We start from the raw sequence: 20,842 nt of genomic DNA on the forward strand, positions 1-20,842 counted from the left end.
AAACCAGAGTTTGCATAATTCTAATGAGTTTTGCAACAGGCTGCTGATACAAAAGTGCTTAAACTTACAGTTTAAAATTGATTCTTTTCTAAGTTGTCTATTATGTGTAGACTCAACACCAGTTCATCCCTTAATTTAACAAACTACTAGAAAGTCTGGCTGCTTGGAAACAAAATATAAAGAAATGAGGGGTGGCTCAAGACGTTTGCACAGCACTGTACATTAATTGTTTAGTATGAACCATAATGAGTGGAAGTTTACAGTTCCCAAGCTGTTTCCTTGATCAAAAGTCCATTATTTATTTATGGCACTGACAGGAATTCATAAAGAATATTAATCAGACAGATTACATAATGGCTTACAAATCAGTTGCCACAAGACAGGAATGCATGTACAGTGTGTCCAATTTAATATGAATTTTACATCATATTGAGATATAATGTTATTTAAAGTCTGGCATAAATGCACAATTTAGAAAAGTAAACACCTTTTTTGTGAATATAAGTACCTAAAAATACTTTTTCTGTTATTACTTTTGCAATGGTCCCAAACACGACTGACCAAACTTATTCTAATGGCATCTAGGTATATTGGTTATTTAACTGATAGAAACAAAATTTAGTACATGCTGTTATCTGGTGTAACTACTGTAAGATATACATCCATATTCTCATGCAAAGGGAATGCAAAATGGAAAATCACATCAGAACAGTAATACAACACTGGGGGCGAAAAACATGTGGTTTGAAAACATGTGCAAAGAGTCCATGTCTCTTAAGCCAGTTAAAATGCAGAATTCTGCATGCTGGCATGTGGATATGAATACAGAATAGCTTAGCAACCCCTGAAAAGTCACTGAATTGAGAATCATGGGTGTAAACATCATTTTTCTTAGTATAAGCTATTGAGTCCAACAAGCAAACCAAAAGTACATCAGTTAATAATCTTGTTCTCTTTCTCAGCACCAAAGGCAATACTTGTTTTCTGAAAGTGCTGGGCTGACTGTAACGCAGCACTGACCACTTACAAGCATATTCAGTAGCATTTGATAGTCAGTAGAGACTGACTAGACCAACAAAGTAGAGTTTATTGCAGCCATCAAAATACGCATTTGTAATTGGTGAGGCAATACACGACTTTACACTAAATAAATATAGACATGTTTAACTTAACAGCAAACATTATGAACCTGTAAGCTGCTGCTGATATATTTATTTTTCACGTACATTCATCCCAACACACTCACGCTGAAACACAATCGTCTTACACACACACTCTTACATGCTAACACATTCTCTGTCATAGTAACAGATTGCACATAGCTGGTGGTGGACATGGTCCCAGGGTTTGTTTACTGATGGTTTGAGGAGATCTTTATGTTCAGCCTGGACACTCCTTGAGGTTGACTGGACCAAACACGCTTGACGGCCTTTCGAAGGACACCAGTTCACTGTTGATCCCCATGTCCTGGATGCATCCAACAAAGGAGGATGTGACAGGAAGCCTCTGCTGCATTAAGATCGCTGTGGCAGAAAGGGACAGGTGAGCGATTTTATTGTTTCAGTCTATTTTATTTTAAGCTTTAACCTTAAGACTATAACTAAAGTGTTTTTATAGAAAGATGTAAGTTTTATTAAGGGGATAGACAATAAATCTCTTGATTTGTCTTGACAAATCTCTTGGTGTGTATTGTATCTCCAATATGTCTTTTTTGTATATCTACCATATCAAAAATACATCTTCCATCTATCTGCCAATCAGCTGGCAGCAACTCAATTGCATTTAGACATGTAGACATGGTCAAGAGCACCTGCGATGTTACAGATATCTCAGAAATTGGATGTCGGAAGTTCCGGTAGAGCCATTCAGATATCACTAGCAGCAAAATAGCAAAATAATACAGCAAAATACTTATTTTTATGTGCTTTAAAAACACATTTATGGATAGAGCTTGATCTATGCCCTGCATCTGGTTTATTTAGTGAGTTAAAAATACACAACAGTGGCAGAACAAATTAAAAGTTTACAGTATTACTACTGTTTACATCCAGTGTTGGATAACTCATGGTATGTTGGTCAGCTCCAAATTTTTTGAGTGGAAAATCCAAATTGAGGGGCATTCCGACTGAGAACTGAGGAAATAGCATTTATTTTGGGATCAAAATGGCGAAGAAAGGTGATTTAAGTGACTTTGAACATGGCATAGTTGTTGGTGCCAGATGGGCTAATCTGAGTTTTTCAGAAATTGCTGATCTACTGGGATTTTCTCACACAGTCCTCCCTAGAGTTTACAGAGAAACAAAAAAGAGAAAATATCCAGAGGTCAATAAGAACTGCACTGGCTGTCCACTGAAAGGCAGAAGCTACAACAAGGCACTGCATGTCGAACCTTGAAACAGAAGGTTTACAGTCTGCTTAGAACAGGAAACCGAGGCTACACTTCACATGGACTCACTAAAACTGAACAATAGAAGATTCGAAAAATGTTGCTTTGTCTGATGATTCTCGATTACTGCTATTGCATTTGGATGTTAGGGTCAGAATTTGGCATAAACAATATAAAAACATGGATCTGTCCTGCCTTGTATCAGCGGTTCTGGCAATAGCAATGGTGTTGTAATGGTGTGCGGGGTATTTTTCTAGAACACTTTGCCCCCTCTAGTAACAACTGAGTATAATTTAAACACCACAACCTACTTGAGTATTGTCCCCTGACCATGTTCATCTCTTTATGACCGCAGTGTACCCATCTTCTGGTGCTGCTTCCAGCAGGATAGCATAACATGTCACTAAGCCCAAATAATCTCAAACTGGTTTCTTGAACATGACAGTGTTCTGTACTGAAAAGACTTCTCCAGTAACCAGATAATAAATGATCTAATCTAATAGAGCATCTTTGGGATGTTGCAGAACTGGAGATTCACATCATAGATGTACAACTGAAAGATTTGCAGCCACTGTGTGATGCTGTCATGGCAGTATGGGTCAAAGTTTTTTAGGAATATTTTCAGTAAACATTTGAATTTGTGCCACAAAGAATTTAGGCAGTTCTGAAGGCAAAAGAGGGTCTAACCCAGAACTAGTAAATTGTACCTAATGAAGCTGCTTGTGAGTACAAAAATATAGCTTAATTAAATATGTGCTCAAGTTTGACTCAAACAAAACTAAAAAAAAAAATACTCAGTCACTCAAATTAGATGATTTACACTTACCAGGAATGCCACCCACATACAGTGGGTCTTTGGTCAAAGGTATATTGGAAAATGGTGGTCCAATCTTGTAGTTGTCCAGTGTGTCCACATACAATTGCACAACATTCTTCCTCTTGATTACTAAACATAAAAATAATAAATAGATATATTTTGTACAATGCATGTCAAGTCTATCAGGTCTTAAAGACAGTTTGAGTCATTTTAATGGTGTTTTACCTGAAATTTTATGGAATACTCCATCACATAAAGAAGCTTTTGGCTTCACTGACACCATGAATTCTCCATTTCCATTGTTTACTCGTGCAACCACCTACAAACAGGAACATGTCCAAACCCAGTGCTTTGAATCACACTTGCAAATTTAGGTCTAATATGAATTTAGTGTCTGTTTCTGCGTGCTGAACAGAAATGGCAAACTTGGTACATATTTATTACACAGGAAGAAAAACATCAGTTTGACAAAGAAGATCAGAAGATATCAGAACCAAGAGACCTTGTTCTACTAATAAGTTCCTTTGAGCTTGAAAAAAAATGAATATGGAAATGACAAACAGATATGTGGTCTCACCTCTCCTCCGAGCATATAGATAATGAGATAGTGACCCATCGGCAGTCCATTTGGAGTCTTGCTGTACACACCTACATGAAGCAGGAGTCCCGTCAGACTCCGTGGACGAATGTTAAACAGCAGCTCAAAGCTGGAGCCCACAACAAAGGAATCGTCTGAAATGCAGAAAATACAAAACTATTTATTAGCTATCCTTCTGCACGTTTTTTGGTTTTTCTGTGATTTCAAATGAATGGAGAAATCTTCAAATCCCCTTCAAATCACCCTATTTTGAAACTAAACTAGTTTAGCATACTTTGAACTATAGAAAAAATTCAAAAATTAAACATATCCCATGACCTTAGACTCTTCAGGTTTTACTCATTTATATTTATATATATATATATATATATATATATATATATATATATATATATATATATATATATATGTATATTTTACCATTTTCAAACAGTAACAATTTAAGTTTTACAACATTTTCAGAGAGTTTCAAAAAGCTAATGGACGCACTTTTTAATCTGCCATTTCTCGGTCAATTTTACTGGTACAGACACAAAAAATGCACGCCCTGCTTCTTATACTCAAAGAGTCAAATGTTTGTCAGATCTACAACTTTCATATTGCTCCTGTTTGTTTCTGGGTATCTCAGCAGCAATTTCCTCTGTGTGTTGGTGGTAAGACAGACACAGACTCAAGCTGCTCCTGATTGGTGGATTCAAGTTCAGCAGATTCAGACTGTTTGATTGGCATAGAAACAGAAAGGCACACACTCTCACACCCACTGTTTCACTCCCGTCTGTGTGTGTGTGTGTGTGTACTTGTAAAGAGTTTTAGGAGGGGACATTTTGATGAACTTGTGCTTCAAGTTGTGGTTCTTTTTTTTTCTTCTAAATTTAAGTTTATACTTTATACTTTTTTTAGTTTTTTTTTTTAGCACATTTTTCAGTTTACACATAAGCCAGATGATGTTTTGGTAATCTTACGCAATTAAGCTCATTCAGCAAGTTGAGCTTCTGATATTTCAAATATATTTAAGCAATTCAGGCGCAATCTTCACATTTTCAGCATTCATACTGCATTTTTGCTAGGAAATTGCTTTTTCTGGTTTATTTTGTTATTGTTATTATTTAGTCATCTGATATTACAAAATTAAAAAGAAAATTGTGATGATGTTCCTCAATCAAATGAACTTTAAAAGATTAGCTGTCAGATTGTTGTGAAGAAAGATTTACTCACTGACAACGACGTGTGCTCCATTCCCTGAGAAGTAAGCGCCTCTTTGTGTCTGTCCCTCAAAGCAAGGGCCAGAACCATGATTCGCGGTTGGATTTGACATTTGCGCTCCATTCATCTTAAAATTGCGTACGCAGCCAGACACGCTGTGCTTCGGAAGGCCCTTCGACTGAAAGTGAAAGCATAACAAATTTATAAAATAAATAGACACTAAATTGAATTAGTTGTGCGAAATTTGCATTGTTATTGTTTTAAACCTTTAACTCTTTGTGAAGGGAATGTGGGGTACTGCCCAAGTAGACAGGGGACAGGAATTGCTGCTTCATGGACGACAGCTCTGTATTAGTCAGCTGCCCATCCTGAGCTCTTATTCCGTCTACAACCAGCCGGAATTTCTTCTTTTCCAAACTGAATATTACCTGTAAACATAAAGTGTTTAACTTTTTTTTTTAAGCAATTGGAGGTTTTTTGTTGATATAAATGCAATTAACTGACCGTGTGCCACTTTCCATCATTGTACTTTTCTCGGTTGAAGATCTTATGTTTGCCCACAGAAAGCCTGATCCTGCCCTTCGACATGTATAAAGCAAGATGAGATTGCCCTCCTCTGGTTGCAGCAAAGAACAGCATGCCTTCATGCGATCGAGTCCTGACTTCAAGAGAGAAATGCGGTCTGTGGAGAACCAAAAAAAAGAAAGAAATACTGCTTTTGAATTGGTAAACTCAAACAAGTACACTTTACATTTATTAATCTTACACTTAAGGATTTATACATATGCATGATTGTGTATCAGACTGTTTACTTACCTGGGTTGCAGGACCTGTAGAGGAAGGCTGTAGCTTAGTCTGCTAACAGTCCCTCCAAGGCGATAAGCATGTTGATCCATGGCTGGTAACGCACATGCTGACACACTCTCATTGCTCACAGGTTTCACATCATCCTAAAACAACACAAACACAACAGAAACCCTCAGCAACAGTTTTCCTTTTAACAGCTCAAAACTCCTTTGGTAAGTCTCAGGATTTTTGCTTCCACTGTGTCAACGATGGTACAAGATGTGGTTAAAAAAAAAAAAAAAAGAATAATTGTCATATTGTACATGAAAATACTGCATATATTCTTTATTGCATCTTCAGAAAGTGAAAAAAAGTCCTCCCCCACCCACAGGTGTGAAATTTAGTGAATGAAGATGACCATTGCTTTATTTATTAATTGATTTCCTGGTTTTCTTTAATTGCAGCCAATTATTGATCAATAAAATGCCAGAAAATATTCAAAAATCTCCAAGATTACACGTGTGTCCTTCTAAAATGTTTAATCTGCCAACATTATCTGCTTTTAATCATAGATTAAAAATGGTTTGGTCAAGAATCTTTTATCCATTATTCCTTATACATGTTTGGCTTCTGTTGTGATGCAGAACGTAAACTCAACACATTGAGAAACAGTTCAGGACCATTACGGCAAAGCTGGGATGGTCAATTTGGTAAAGAAAATCCGTTGGGCATCTTTCTTCGCCTTTAGACAATAATTCTGATGGCAAAAGAGCCAAACGGGACAGGCAAAAAAAAAAAAAAAAAAAAAAAAAAAAAAAAAGAGAAACAGTTCAGAAAATTCGATTCATACATGTAGCTGTTAATGCCAGACGGTGGGTCATAACTGTAAGTACAGCAGCGAGTATGGTGGATATATTTGGAGTTTTAATAACCACATTCTCTTGGGAGTAGCATAACTCCCACCATCTTTCTGTTTACACACGCGTGTGTGATTTGTGCTTATTAAACTTTCAGCATCAGCGTAAAAAAAAAAGAAGAAAAAAAGTAGGAGCTTGCCAGTGTTTTCAGTCTGGCATATATTCAAGAAAAACAGAGGATCGCTTGAGTTGCAGAGAATGGGAACAACACTGTTGTGGCTGAGGAGGTTGTGATATGATAAAAATGTATACATGGATGAGGGCCAGCTTACATATTACAAAACTATGAAACTATGAAAAAATACAAAACAGTAGGATAATTATGGACCATGACCTTTTTTCAGAACACAGCATCTTCACCATTTTGACCTTTTGTTATTTCTCTCTCTCTCTTTTTTTTGGGCTTATTTTAAATGAAGTGTGGGGTGTAGTGTCAATTGATTATTATCCTGAATTTAAACCCATTCAGCAGATGAGAATTCATTATTCAATAAAATAATTGTGGGTTGCAGGTTTTCAGAGAATGACTAAAGGCAAATTTTTATAGTGAGGATGAGCATACGAGGGCAGCTGTGATCACAAGAAGTAGTGTGAGTTTCGTGATTTTGAAGAAGGATTTGAATGTTAATGGTACCTAACGAGTGAGCTCTACATATGGCGTGGCGAGGCACTGTCATCTAAACCCAGGATATGCTTCTGTACTCATTTAGTTTATTACAGTGTAGACCAGCATGTCTGTACATAGACACACAAAATGTTACAGGGCTAAGGTGGTGCACATCAGCCAGGGTTCATGTTCGGTGTGTGTTTTAAACAGCATTTGAAATATATCATTTGGCCTTGTGTCAAATACCATAAATAAATACGTGAACTTTAACAGCTAAACAGGAGAATTTGCAAGAAAATGTTGATGAATCCCTGTTGTTTTTATTGGATATTATCAGTGTTAAAGGTGAAAGCAGCTGCTAAAGCATTATGAGCAGCACTTCATCATATAAGCGAGGGTGCAATATTCATCTTTTTCAATAACGAGTCATAACTGTGCACCAGTGAGTTAGTGGGAACATGCTTGTGAATGATTATTAGAGTGTTACATGGAAGAAAGAGAAGAGACATGAAACAATTTCAAGGTTGTTATTAACAGATTTGTAGATACTTAAATTAAATAGAGTAGCAACTTTGAAATACAATACATTTTGTAATTATTATGGTTACTTGAAAAATTCATGCCATTCATTTCATGCAAGTTTTTTTTTTTTTTTTATTGAAGTACACTGGAGATGAACGGGCTGGTGCATAAGCTACATAACACTGTGGTTTGCAAAAGCAGTTTTTCAATCAGTATTAGATTCTTGACAGCATCAGCAGGTCTTAGGACTCCTTCTTCTTTATCTCTGGAAATGAGGCAGCAAAATATAACGTGAACATTGTCAACAAGGTGAAGACAATTAAAGCAATTTTCAAAAGAATATTAAACTTGGTGTAACTTACATCCAAGGAGAGAAATCAAGCTTCACATGTTAATAAAGTCACATTTTTGCTATCACATTATATGGCTTTGTTATATGGATTTAAAAACATGTTGATCTGGTTTGTAAAAAGGGAAATCATTTCATCCAAATCTATGGTTTTTCCACTTGTGCACTTAACACACCAAACTTATTCAAATGAATTAGAGTGTGTGTGGACATGTAAAACAATCTCTCACCTTCTTAGAGTTACGGTCCAGCATCAGCTGAACGGGAGTCAAGGGAGAACACACATCCACGAAAACCTTTCCGTCAGGCTTGAATCTGCTGAGGTCCTCAGCCTTGTACAGACTGTCTTTCCTGAAATCACAGGGAATCACCGTGAATTATAAAATAAAAGAAACCCCATTTAAGAAAATGAATATATATGACATGGCACATAACCACAGTTTGACTCTATAAATGTTTAAAGTATTTCAAACTTGTGGGGAACTTTACCGTCTTGTGTAGAGGTTGGAAATGCAGCCTTTGAAATTCTCATTTCCCAGGACGAGAGAGCCACTTGTGTCAGGTATGGAGCGGCCACTGCTCTCCTCCTGCCCTTCATCCTCATCATCAATAACCATCCGGATCCTGGAAAAAGTTTTTGTACACGTATGCTTTAGAACCATTTATTAAGAATATTTTTTCAAACTACATTTATGTGTCTGGTGTTCGCCAACATGGTATATGCAGCTGTGCCCACAGTGTCCTTATCGAATCGCAAAAACAGCACTCACTATAAAAGTATAACTAGTTGTATTAATTGATCATGAATGAAAAATCATTGCTTCCTCCATACCCTCCGCTTCCCGTCACAGTCACGTAATGCCAGCGCCCGTCATTGTACTGTTTGGTAGATTTCCACATCTTGTCGTTGAAATAGACAATCACGTAGCCGTTTTCCATTCCAAGGTCAATCCCATTCGCCTGAAAAAATAGACAAGGAAAACATTTCTGTATATGATCTACTTCTACCTGTTGTGAAAAAAATCTGGTCTTTAATGTCATAGTTGCAAGAGATGTCAAAAATAAGTTGGAAGCCTGACCTGCTGTTTGTTTCGCAAAATAAGACCCTTATTCTCTGTGCTCTTAAATCCAAGGGAAATGGTCACGCTGTTATCCAGAGTAAAGCCTTCAAGGTTATCCGAGAGAGTGCTTCCTAAAGTGAACTCTGCTTTACGTACACTCTGTAAGAACACAAGTACAAAAACACAGAACATGTCAATTTACACAGAACACGCTGTGATTTGTGCAGATATATAAATGCCAGTAACTGTCTTCATACCAGCGATTCCACAGGACAGCCTTTAATGATGCCCACTTTTTCATCAAGAGGCTTAAAGCCTTTATTCAGCTTCAGATTTTTCAAGCATCCTCTAAATGGCTGTATGGCGATGTGATACCTTTATGGGAAACCAAAAAAAAGTTATTCTCAATAAAGTGGGAAAACGTGACAGAACACAACACAAACTAACTAGAGGAATCATGCGTACACATACCGTTCCCTCAAGTGTTGAGGTGCACCACCAATATAGACATCTTTAATGTTTTGTATGTCAAAATCAGCTTGGGCTTTAGCAGCTTCATTACCGCCCACACGCACCATGAGCTGTTTCTTTGTCACATAGACTTGTATATCAACCCAGTCTTCTGTCTGAAGAAAGCGAATAGAAGCAAAATTCAGTCAGACGACCAGTGCTTTGAATTGTAATAGACAAGTAATAGTAATTATCCTTAAGAACGTGAATGACTGCAAAACGTGAATGACTGCAAAAAAAAAAAAAGCATCTTACCAGGAAAACCTTCTGATTATTAGAAGCTGGTGTCTCAAAGAAAGAACTATGTATAAAAATGACTCCCTCCTCCATGGTGACATAGAGGTACTGGTCCTGTGAAACAAAGAAGGTAATCAAGTTCTTGCAAAGAGTACATAGAATTTTATTTGCAGTGTATCAAGATGTGTGTCCATTTTTAAAGTTTCACTTGAACAGAATTTACCTCACTTCCTATATATGAGAGTAGGCCATTTTGTGAGCGGGTATTAACGGACATAGTGATGCTAAAGGTGTTCGGTATATTATCCACCAGCACTCGGCCAAATCCGGTGCCTTCGTAGTAGTCTGAATCAACAGGTTTAACATACCTGTAATGGAAAATCAGTGAGACAGTTATTACTTATTGCTAAACTTAATGCCATTTACATTGATTAAGAGTAATAGCATATAGTAACACATGCAGCACTGTGCAAAAGTCTTGAGCCACCCGTGATTTCTTTATATTTTGCCATAAAGAACCAAGACGAAAGATACTAAACACTTGATTAAACTGCAAGTTAAATGGCAGTTTCACAAAATGAAATGCCGTGAAAGAGACACTGTAGTGTTTAGCTGCACACAATACTAATCATCATATGACGTACCTCTTGCATGGAGTATCCTCATTAATCTTGTCTTTTCTTTTGAAATTATAGAGACTGACAGCTCTGTCATTAAGAGAGAAAAATTCAATGCAGCCTTTGTAATTGGGGTATCTGAGGGAATCTGGAGGCTGATGAGGAGCAAAACAGGAAAGGGTATTAGTAAAATCCATGCTGCTGCGAAACCGATACTTAGTAGTATGTTTTATATATCTGTGCTCCTTACAGTGAAGTTGGCTGGGTAGCCTCCAACATAGAAAACAATGTCATCGGGACTGAGATCCAGGAGATCCTTGGACTTTTGTCCTTGATTGGCTTCCTTAAGTGGTATGGAGTCTTTGTTTGAGGTTATAGCTTTGGTAAGGATCATTTCTGCATCCTGGTAAATTCTAAATCATAAAAGGGAAAACAAATAATTATTTTAATCACATCTACCATATTGGCATCGTTAATACATTTTTTATTTATGTTGCCATTTAAAATGCCAACACAGCATTTATAGAGGGAAGTTTTCAATTTACCTGCGCAGGTCCACCCTATCAAATGTTGCAGGCTCAAGTCCAGACCTAGTGATGGCTCCCGTTTTTATCTCGTACTTATCTCCATTGAGCTTGTACACGCCATACAACTCATTGTTCCTCAAAAACATACCTATGTAGTTCTTTGTAGACTGAAAGACACAGGTTGTAAAATCAGAATAAAAAAACATCACAGCTTTGAAATGTTCATCTGCAGTTGGGAATACTAACATCTCTGTTGCCAAGGTATAACACAAACATGTCATCTTCTGTGGCCTGCCTGCGTCTGCGTTTTCCATCTCCCCGCCCTGAAGGTCTCTGTAGCATCAGAGATATGGCTGTGTAGGCTTTCAGATCATCCAGATTCTTTGGTGGATGAAGCTCCACATGACCTTCACCTTTGAAGTTCATAGGGACTGTAACCTGTACAAAACACAAGGGAAAAAAAGGGAAAATGAAGCCCTGCTAGTAAAGATATTATACAGGGAACAGGTATATTTCACTTTTGCTAGGGAGGAAAACCCATAGCTGTATTTACAGAACAACCTTACCTTGTTAGCTGCGTCCCTGGCTTGTTCAATTAGATCTTTGAGCATTTTGATGTTTTCAGATATGTTGTTAATGGGTGAAACCTGTGAGGTCAGGTTCTCTACTGTTGAGATCTTATTGGTCAGAGATGGGATGGTGTTTAGCAAATTATTCACTGGAAAAACAAGAAAGGTGAGAGAAAAAAAAAAGTAAACATTTTCTAAAAGTGCATTAAAAACTGGAGAAAAAAGGAAATGCAAAAGTATTGCTGACTGGGTCTAAAAGCAAATTTTCCAAATCTCACCTGTCTGGTTGACATCGTCCAATATACCGTTTAGGTTAGAGCCCCCGGGAGAGACATTGATCTTATTAAGTTCGTTTCTCATTTTGTTGAGTTTGTCCATTGTGTCACTGGCTGTTTGATTGGCTGAAGCTGCCTTTTGCTTGGCCTCATTTATCTTAGCTGCAATGTCATCTGGTGGGGAAAAATCAAAAGCAAAAAATAGTTAAGTATCTTACATCTACCAGAAACACTTTAATGTGATTAAAATAACCACATGATTTGCATTACTCTACCTCTCGTGATGTCTTTTAACTGTCCCTGTGCATCAAGAAGGTCTTTCTCAAGAGCTTTCTTCTTCTTCTTGGCATCATTAATGCGCTTATTCAGGTCAGTGATGTTGTCAGCAGTGTCTGTTTGTAGAAACCGAGAATTAGCATCTGCGCTTTTGGGTTATTGTAAATATGATAACTTAAGAAGATGACTGAATACCATTAAGGACTTTCTCTGCTTGCTCTGCCTGAGTCAGTAGGTCTTTACTATGACTCTTCAGCTCTTTTGCCTTTTCTGTGAGGTTCTGGTTTGTTACATTCTAAATCAAGAAAAAAATGCATCTTTTTAAACGACTCTGTATTCATTTGAAAATCCTTTCTAATACTGAATTTACTTCATGTCAAAAAGCATGCCTGTATATTTACTTAAATGTTTGACTTACATTTAAGGTGCTGTCTGCAGCAACCTTGGCTTCCTTAGCAGCTGCCTCGGCTGCATTTATGGCATCTATGATATTCTTGTAGGCCTCAATAGCATCTTTCGCGTTGCGCACCTCAGTTCGTCCGCTTGCATTCTTCACGGCACTATTATACAAGATGTCATGGAAAGAAAACAACCCAGACACAGAGAGAATTATTTAATTAAACTTCAAAAAAAAACAAAAAAAACAAGAAATCTTATATATCACACACAGCTGACTCCATGTCAATAAACCGCTCATTAAAAATTTGGTTTATGTACTCCTCAATATCCTTTGCAATCTTTTCTAGGTTTTTAGCATGGTCTTCGGCAGCCTCCACGATGTCCTTCTTGGCCGCAGCCTTAGAAATTTCATTTACTTTCTTGGTCAAATCCGTCTTGGCGCCATCCAGTTGTGCTGCCAGCTGCTCATACTCCTACAGAGGAAAAGGGGCAAGTGAACGGGTGCAGGTAAAGTCACAATCCCACAAAACAACACTGACCTCACCCGCGAGCACAACAAGCAATAACAATGTTCAAGAGCTGAATGAAAGGTATGCTACATAGTTGAAATGTTTTGGTTCATATTATAAATCAGGTAAATAAAAGGCGTGAGAGTGCATAAATCTCAGTGGATGGAATATTTGAGGTTAAAAAAAAAATATAGCTTTGCCAAATGTACCGTTTTATTGTCTAAGAGCATTTTCACCAAATCTTCTGTTTTCTGTAGCTCATTCTTGGCCAAGGTCATCTGGTCCTCGACTATCTTCCGCTCATTTTTTAAGTCTTCGGTGCGTTTCTGTGGGTAACAAAGGAATCAGTTCAATTAGAGAGACTAGCTCTGCTGCAATAAAACATACTACAAGAGTAACACATGAGGCATTTTTACTGTGTTGATAATATCTTATATTTACAATGCGAGTCAAAGTATTATACAAGATATATTTAACTACTAAAACAAAACAAAAAAAGAGCTTGGGTCTTTCACGCAAAGTTACAAACTATTAATTAACATGCATGTGTGGTCGTTAGCTCATTAGCTTCTTAGCACCTCTTTTATTCATTACCTGCAGATCTCCTAGTGTCTTAGCATTAAGGCCATTCTGGGCATTGGCATTTTTCACTAAGTCCGCTGCATCTTTCAAGGCCTTGTCCAGCTCTTTCAGCTTGGCTTCGTAACCCTCCAGAAGACCTCGAATCTGATCCGCTGCAGCCTCATTTTCATCACACTGCTTACTTACATTATTTTTGATGTAGTCCAGCACTGAAGTACAAAGAATAAATAATGGGAATGTTATTTGACGTTAATGTTTAACCGTTTCAATATTCAGAATACACGTGTTATAATCAGGTGCTTCTGGGATTTTACTGAGTCTGTCATACATTTCTTGGCTTCATCGCTTTCTTTCTTTGCAGCGGTCAACTCAGGAGTGAAATTCTTGTCTTCCATCTCTTTCACCATTGTCTTAGCTTTTTCATAAAGCTGAAAGTTTTCAGCAGGCACATCACCCCTCTGATCCTGATTCTCAAGTTGTTTCAGTAGATCTTCAAGCAAACATAACCACACACATATGCAGTTAATATTAAAGGACTGACAGTAGCATTAAATCAGAAAATCATAGAAACTAGTGAACCAATTATAAATGGAACAAAGGACAGAGTAGGGGGACAAAAAAAAGTTTAAAACACAACAGGACAGCGCCAAGAAAAGGGACAGAGTTTAGCTTCCAATGAATGTAATGCTCCCGTTACCTTTTATCTGCTCGATCTTTGATTTCAAATCCTCGGCTCTCTTGTGGGTTTTGTCAGCATCTCCGACTGCATTGTCAGCCTCAGAAGCCCTCTGGTCAGCCTTAATACATAACACAATCCCACACATTCACACTGACATATCAGCACATGAAAGAATATTAACAACGTATTAGGCATCCTATACCTTGTCTTTGAGGGAACGAATGTCATCTTCAAGAGTGTCCATGTCATTTTCCAGCTGGTCAACTTTGAGTTTTTCTGTCTTGATGTCAGAGTGGAATTTGCTAACAAGAACCTGCAAAAGTTACAGTAGCAAAATGTGATTTCAGTGGCGTCAAGTCAGATACTGAAACATGAAGCGGATGAGATTTGTTTTAAGACTTGTTCACTTGTGCCTGTATATATGTGAAACAAAGGAAGCAGACAAATGTACCACAGAAATTATAAGTGGAAGAATAATGACAAAAACACACGTCAATGGTCTTTAACTGTGGAACAAAACATATTTTCACTGGTTATCATTATCATCTTGGAACATATTCCCATTGTGTACCATATTGTTTGTGTTTGTGTGTGTGTATAGTGTGCAAAAGACAAATTCCAAACAATCCAATGGCTCTCTCAGAGTTATATGCGGGGGCTACGGTACACTAATGTGTTACCTTGGTGTCTGCCATAGCCTTCTCCAGCTTTTTCAGCCTGTCCTGAGAGGAGGCGCTGGCAGTGGCATTGCCCAGCTCAGCCTTGATCTTTACCAGGTCATTATCTAGCTCCTCTAATTCATGTAATAAAGTCTGAGCGCAATTATCACACTCTGAAATACAAAAGCAAATGCAATTAGCAAAGAATCAAACCAAATTTAATGCAAATAGCCATGCCGTACAGCCTCGAATCTTTCTTTTAATTCACCTTGGCATTGTTCATCTGTGGTTGTGTCTCCTGGCTCCAGCGCATTCTTGCAAACTGTGAAAAAATAAACCCATTAAAAACCACATATTTAAAAATTAAGCCTGAAATGATTAAAATGTAGCATTTTTTTTTTAAAATTAGGTTCCACAAACTTACCTCCAGTTCTGGGATCACAGCTGTTGCCATTGCCAGCACAGTTACAGGGGCGACAACTTCCTCTTGGGATCAGTGGATCGCCATAGTAACCAGGAGCACACCTATGGGAAAGAGATTTCAAAAAAAGAATAAGAAGACAAATTAGAAATAATCAGCAGTGTTTTAAACTGCACACAATTACATAACAGCCTGATCACTCTATGCAGGGACACTCACCTCTCACACCTGCTACCAGCGTAGCCTGTTCTGCATATACACTCGATGTTTCCATACACCTCTCTGCAACCTACCGCAAAACTGCAGACCCACAAGGAGATTAATTTTTGTCACAAAATTATAAGTGCAATTGTAATATAGCAGTTTAGGCTTTGATTTTTTTTGTTAACTCACTTCTTTGTGCTAGTGGTGAATGGGCATGGGCACGCTCTGCACGTCCTGAGAGCTGCGTCTCCATAGTAACCTTCTTTGCAGCGCTCACATCGATCCCCAGCTGTGTTGTACCGACAGTTCTGAAAAACACATAATGTACCCATTAAAACAGGGCAGAATGAAGATCTAAAAAGATAATAGTGGCTATATAATGTGTGAAAAAAAACCTGTGTGTACACAGCAGCTAGCATTTGACAGACATGTTTATCTCCCGGAAACCAAGCCTTTTTTATTACACTGGCACAGAAGCAAACATCTGAGGGGCAAGAGGGAAAAAAAAAACATGCCTCTGCTAAAACTATCAGTAGTGTGTTTGATTTACTTGTTGTGTCCATTTGGCTGTGAATGTGTGCATCCACGCATGCATTGTATCCACAAGCCCAGTCTTGAGTGTGTTGTATCATAATAATACAACAAAGCTTAGTGTAGGAAGTGCATTAAGGCAAATCCATCTATGTAAAGTAAGCGAGGAAGTACAAAAAATGGGAAATCAAATAACGCATAACAAAAAATTCTTTAGATGGTGATTTTTTTTAAAAAAACAAACACAGCAACAACTGAAAGGAGGCAGGATTGTGCAATAAATGTGTGCCAAAAGAGGTGCCCTGAAGGTGAGAGGGTCTGGACTCTGACTAAACGATGCATGGGCTGAAGTAGTCATTCTTGGTCGTTCATGTTTGTTGCTTTCTGCGTACCAGTGGTCATGGAGTCATACCAGGAGGTAAGAGTTAAGTGTATTTCTTACCAGGCACCGCCCTGTCCTGTCTTCACACTCATCGGAGAGACCGTTGCACTCACAGGTAACACAGAGGCCCTGGAAAGGACTGCTGCCATCTCTGTAGTAACCAGGCTGACATTTCTGAAGAAGAAAAACACAAATGCGAAGACATATAAGTACATCTATATTTAAGGCGATTTTACGTTCAAGGAACTTTGGCAGTATACTTAAAGTTAATTCTCTAATATCATTAAAACACAACATCATCGAGTATACCTTTGATAATATACTGAGAAATATGAGGGGAGGGCAGGGATATTTGGTAATTTTTGAAGAATTATTTTCAAAAATCTTACTCATTAATTTGCAAACTACCATTAGTTATTAACAATTTTAGAAAAATCTGTTTGCCCATATTTCATATCATATTGCACACCTTTTGGACAATATGGAAAAAACCCTAAAACTCAATGAAACACCGCAAACATGTTATCACACAGGATGAATGTAGCTCTGTTTGGTGTCAGGGAGTGTGAAAATTCAGGCAGAAATTAACTTTCAATCTTTAACTTTTAACCGTTATTCTGATATCATTTGGATTAACGGTTAACTCTTAGCACGCCCTTTGGGGTTAGAGATAACAGTCTTCCAGCGACTAGGGATCTACACTTGACACAGTGTAACCCAGAGTAAAAGTATAAATAACATATCACACCCTCTGATTTTTACCTGAATCTGAGAACTGGCATCACTGTCATCAATAGAAGGATATTGAAGCATCTGTCCTCTGTCATTTATCGATGGATACTCAATCCTCTGAGTTCCCCGGTCGGTAAGCTTAGGGTATTGTATCCTCTGAGCCCATCTGTCATGAAGTCTGCTGTGCTGGGGTGGATCTGCTCTGTCAAAGCGCCTGTGCCCAGCGCAGCAAAGTCCAATAAAAGTCCAATATATCAGGGTCTGGAGCAGAACCCTTCTACGCCAATATCTATCCATATAGCTATCTGACATTCCCAGTGTTTAGTCCGCGTGAAATAATCTGACACCCTTTCCCTCTGCCTCTTAAATGGAAACGCTCACACTCATCCGCACCGGTACAAAGAAGACACACCCATTTACCTGACTCAGCTCAGCATGAGTATTTGCAGACACAGGAACACACAAGTGCAAGTGCTTACATGCAGTGTCTGCCCCATTCCTGCTCTTATACGCACACACACACAGAATGGTTCAAGACACATTTTGTAGACATAGAGATATTCATGAAGACTTAAAGTTTTTAAGTTTTTCTTTTCGCTTGTTATTTTAGGTATATTTGGAAAAACTATTCTATTCTATTCTATTCTATTCACAGTGAAAAAAATGGGTGTAGGATGTGAATGCCCACAAAAGAAATCGGATGTCATCACAGAAAAAAAGAAAATCACAATATTGCTGTATTTACTTCAAAGTTAAAAGGCTGTGGTAATAGAGCCTTTTACTTGAAAAGCAAGTAAAACATACAAACAACCATTTAGTAATATTCTCTGTATATGTGTGTGATTTATAAGAGGGCTTTTGCAAGAATACATGACCAGGAGGCTAGTTAGACATTGATAGACCGCACCTGAATCACGCTGCACAAACGCACAGCAGACACGACTAGGCGTGCCGGCTGTACTTACAGACACGCGCATATTAGGTGCACTAAGGCAAAATCACTTAGGTTTACGAGTAATGCTATGTTGCTATGCAACACACCTCACACATCAAGGTGAGGCTCGTTGTCATATAGCCTCTGGGCACATGTAGTCAACTTCCTATCAACACACCCAAGATGGTGGATCAAGTACACACACACACACACAGAGGGGGGCAGTTAGTAATCTATCGCAACAGCACTTCAACAAACAAGCAACATATCTAAAGCTTTTCATTTTTTCCCCTAGTTCACATAATATGTTCTCCTTTACACGTTGTTCTCCCCTTTAATAAGCTCTGTTATCATGTTTAATCCACTCCTGGGTGCAAAACTGCACACAAATCAAGTTTGGGAAGCACAAACTGCATCAGCCTCTGGATCAACTCAGCCCCCTTTCCATTCAAGGAAAGCTTTCCCTTCTACATTTCTCTGCGCTGTATCCACACCAGCGATTATAATTTTATGATCACAAATATTATGTCTGCATGATTGCGCCACGTATCCCAGCCCAGGGCTACATAATTTTTCTGCACAGCTCTCTGGATGTTATTTTCCATCTAATTCCACCCTTGTACATTTTTCTGAGGTAAAGGGTGCGGTTCTTGGCCCAGACATGTCAAGGCAGCCTAGAAATATGAAAGGAGGCCCAGCTCTTCAGTCAATGCACTTCTCCACACTTTCTTGCTTCTTAAACAAATGTTATTGTGAACTAAAGCCAAAATAAAAGTTAAAACTACGTGTGGAGAAACACGATGGAGCTACTGATGTAGTTGCTCATCCCAGCTCATGAGCGATCACAAGTGTGAGTCAGAATCAGAATATTTATTATTTATTGATCCCTAAAGAAATTATATAGTACAGAAGTACAGAAAGAAAGTGACACGTGTTGTTGTCATTGATTTGCTGTATTGAATTCAAATCTACTGAGAAGTTAAGGAGGCTTACAAAAAGCCAAACTAATCTCATTCACCATCAAAATAAAATATTTCAGTGCAAAGAAATTCCAGAAAAGCTGGGACACTGTTTGAAATGTAAACAAAAACAGATTTAATGATTTGCAAACCTCATCAAGCCATAATTTAGTCAAAATAGAAGATAGAAAACTTATCAAATGTTTAAGTGAGACATTTTATTATTTGATGAAAAAAAAATGAGCTACTTTATGGCAGCAACACACCTAAAAGAAGTTGGGAAAATGAGCTGATATTTTTCGTGAAATAGTAAAATGTCTCAGATTGAACAGATTGTGTTCTATATGTTCTATTGTGAATAAAATACAGAATTGTGAGATTTGTAAATTATTGGGTTCTGTTTTGTATTTGCATTTTACATGGTTTCTCAGTTTTTGAGTACTGGGCTTGCATCACTAGATGATTTGTAGCAACAGTGGCCAGGAAAGCATAAAAATATGTTAACTCATCAGTGTGTCATTGATCATATTACTCATGTTGCCTTAATGATGATAGGAAAGTCCCAATCGTGCCTTCCTTAATATTAGATTTAACAGGATACGACCGGTATGGACTACAGATACAAAAGCTATATTTCAATCACTTCATTTGGTATTTCATGACGTTTTTTCTTTATCATTATGTGCATACATATTTTATCAACACTGAGAATCTGATAAATCAACTTTAAATTTAACTGACTTGAATTGAACATTGTTCAGTACATCATGAGTGAAGATTTATTAAGGTTAGGGAGTGAAAATGGAAAAGTGTCCATAAAACAGCAAATTTGACCTTGTTCAGCGGATCATTCAGTGGGTCTTTCAGGGGGTAAGGGGCCAATGTGTGTGTATGTGTGTGAAAATTCAATTAAAGAGGTGATCATCTCTTTTATATGTTCAAGTGCATAGTGTGGAGGATGTCATAAGGCCTTGAGGCAATCACATGTAAAACACAATATTTATGAGTGTTTTAAGTTATAATCAGTCTGACTGGCTGTCTGATTGGCCTCCCTGCTGCTGCGGAGCCTGGGGCGGTCTGCTTGCCTCCACCCCGGCACCCATCTCTTGGGTCTGGGTGCCGTTTCCATCTCTGGGGGTGAGGATACCTGGACCCGGGGTATAGAGTATGTTTGGGGAGTGTGATTGTGTGTACATGTCCATTTACGTTTATTCCTACGTTGGGTGAGTGCTGAGTGTTTGTATATGTGTGCATGAGGGTGGGAATGCATGTCTGTGTCTGTGTGTGCCTGTTTGTCTGTGTCTATATGTCAGGTCGGGTCTTAGACTCCACCTCTCTGGGAACTCCCAGGCCCTCCAAAGTGTGGAGGCCTATCTCCCCTCACCACACTCCCTGCCGGTGACTGATGCCCTCAGGGTTCGGTGCATTGTTGGTTCTTGGTGTCCGGGGCTGGGCGCTCAGGTCATGTGCCAGCTCACTCCCGGTGGCTACTTGGCGGGGCCTGGCGCCTGCTGCTCGGTCAGGCCTCTTCCGGGGCGCGGGGGGCCCTCGGGCCTCCGGCCTCTGTGCCTGCGGCTCGGTTCACTCTGGCACG

At 38.5% G+C, this 20,842-nt stretch overlaps 1 protein-coding gene across 3 annotated transcripts in view; it reads right to left on the reverse strand.

Moving 5' to 3' along the window:
* Window positions 1–274: 274 nt before the first annotated feature.
* The window catches only part of LOC146497727 (laminin subunit alpha-3-like), a 63,241-nt gene continuing 42,673 nt past the window's right edge, over window positions 275–20,842 (reverse strand). For 2 of the 3 annotated variants that reach the window (XM_085139146.1, XM_085139148.1), the window contains 37 exons: window positions 16,684–16,797; window positions 15,900–16,018; window positions 15,726–15,806; window positions 15,510–15,610; window positions 15,354–15,407; window positions 15,107–15,258; window positions 14,629–14,739; window positions 14,445–14,544; window positions 14,076–14,237; window positions 13,760–13,956; window positions 13,375–13,491; window positions 12,975–13,129; window positions 12,676–12,817; window positions 12,453–12,552; window positions 12,257–12,373; window positions 11,985–12,155; window positions 11,704–11,855; window positions 11,384–11,575; window positions 11,156–11,304; window positions 10,861–11,023; window positions 10,638–10,765; window positions 10,217–10,361; window positions 10,012–10,107; window positions 9,718–9,872; window positions 9,504–9,621; window positions 9,265–9,405; window positions 9,018–9,145; window positions 8,675–8,809; window positions 8,416–8,536; window positions 5,821–5,954; window positions 5,509–5,686; window positions 5,271–5,432; window positions 5,017–5,182; window positions 3,781–3,935; window positions 3,429–3,522; window positions 3,213–3,332; window positions 275–1,523 (listed from right to left, as the gene is read on the reverse strand). In XM_085139146.1, the coding sequence (XP_084995272.1) occupies window positions 1,381–1,523; window positions 3,213–3,332; window positions 3,429–3,522; window positions 3,781–3,935; window positions 5,017–5,182; window positions 5,271–5,432; window positions 5,509–5,686; window positions 5,821–5,954; window positions 8,416–8,536; window positions 8,675–8,809; window positions 9,018–9,145; window positions 9,265–9,405; window positions 9,504–9,621; window positions 9,718–9,872; window positions 10,012–10,107; window positions 10,217–10,361; window positions 10,638–10,765; window positions 10,861–11,023; window positions 11,156–11,304; window positions 11,384–11,575; window positions 11,704–11,855; window positions 11,985–12,155; window positions 12,257–12,373; window positions 12,453–12,552; window positions 12,676–12,817; window positions 12,975–13,129; window positions 13,375–13,491; window positions 13,760–13,956; window positions 14,076–14,237; window positions 14,445–14,544; window positions 14,629–14,739; window positions 15,107–15,258; window positions 15,354–15,407; window positions 15,510–15,610; window positions 15,726–15,806; window positions 15,900–16,018; window positions 16,684–16,797 (4,968 nt within the window). In that variant the 3' untranslated portion in view covers window positions 275–1,380. Of the gene's footprint in view, window positions 1,524–3,212; window positions 3,333–3,428; window positions 3,523–3,780; window positions 3,936–5,016; window positions 5,183–5,270; window positions 5,433–5,508; window positions 5,687–5,820; window positions 5,955–7,827; window positions 8,102–8,415; window positions 8,537–8,674; window positions 8,810–9,017; window positions 9,146–9,264; window positions 9,406–9,503; window positions 9,622–9,717; window positions 9,873–10,011; window positions 10,108–10,216; window positions 10,362–10,637; window positions 10,766–10,860; window positions 11,024–11,155; window positions 11,305–11,383; window positions 11,576–11,703; window positions 11,856–11,984; window positions 12,156–12,256; window positions 12,374–12,452; window positions 12,553–12,675; window positions 12,818–12,974; window positions 13,130–13,374; window positions 13,492–13,759; window positions 13,957–14,075; window positions 14,238–14,444; window positions 14,545–14,628; window positions 14,740–15,106; window positions 15,259–15,353; window positions 15,408–15,509; window positions 15,611–15,725; window positions 15,807–15,899; window positions 16,019–16,683; window positions 16,798–20,842 lie in introns of those variants that run through there. The other variant, XM_085139149.1, reaches the window with a different exon arrangement.

This window comes from Neolamprologus multifasciatus, chromosome 18 (genome assembly GCF_963576455.1).
Source record: "Neolamprologus multifasciatus chromosome 18, fNeoMul1.2, whole genome shotgun sequence".
NCBI classification, from domain to species: domain Eukaryota; kingdom Metazoa; phylum Chordata; class Actinopteri; order Cichliformes; family Cichlidae; genus Neolamprologus; species Neolamprologus multifasciatus.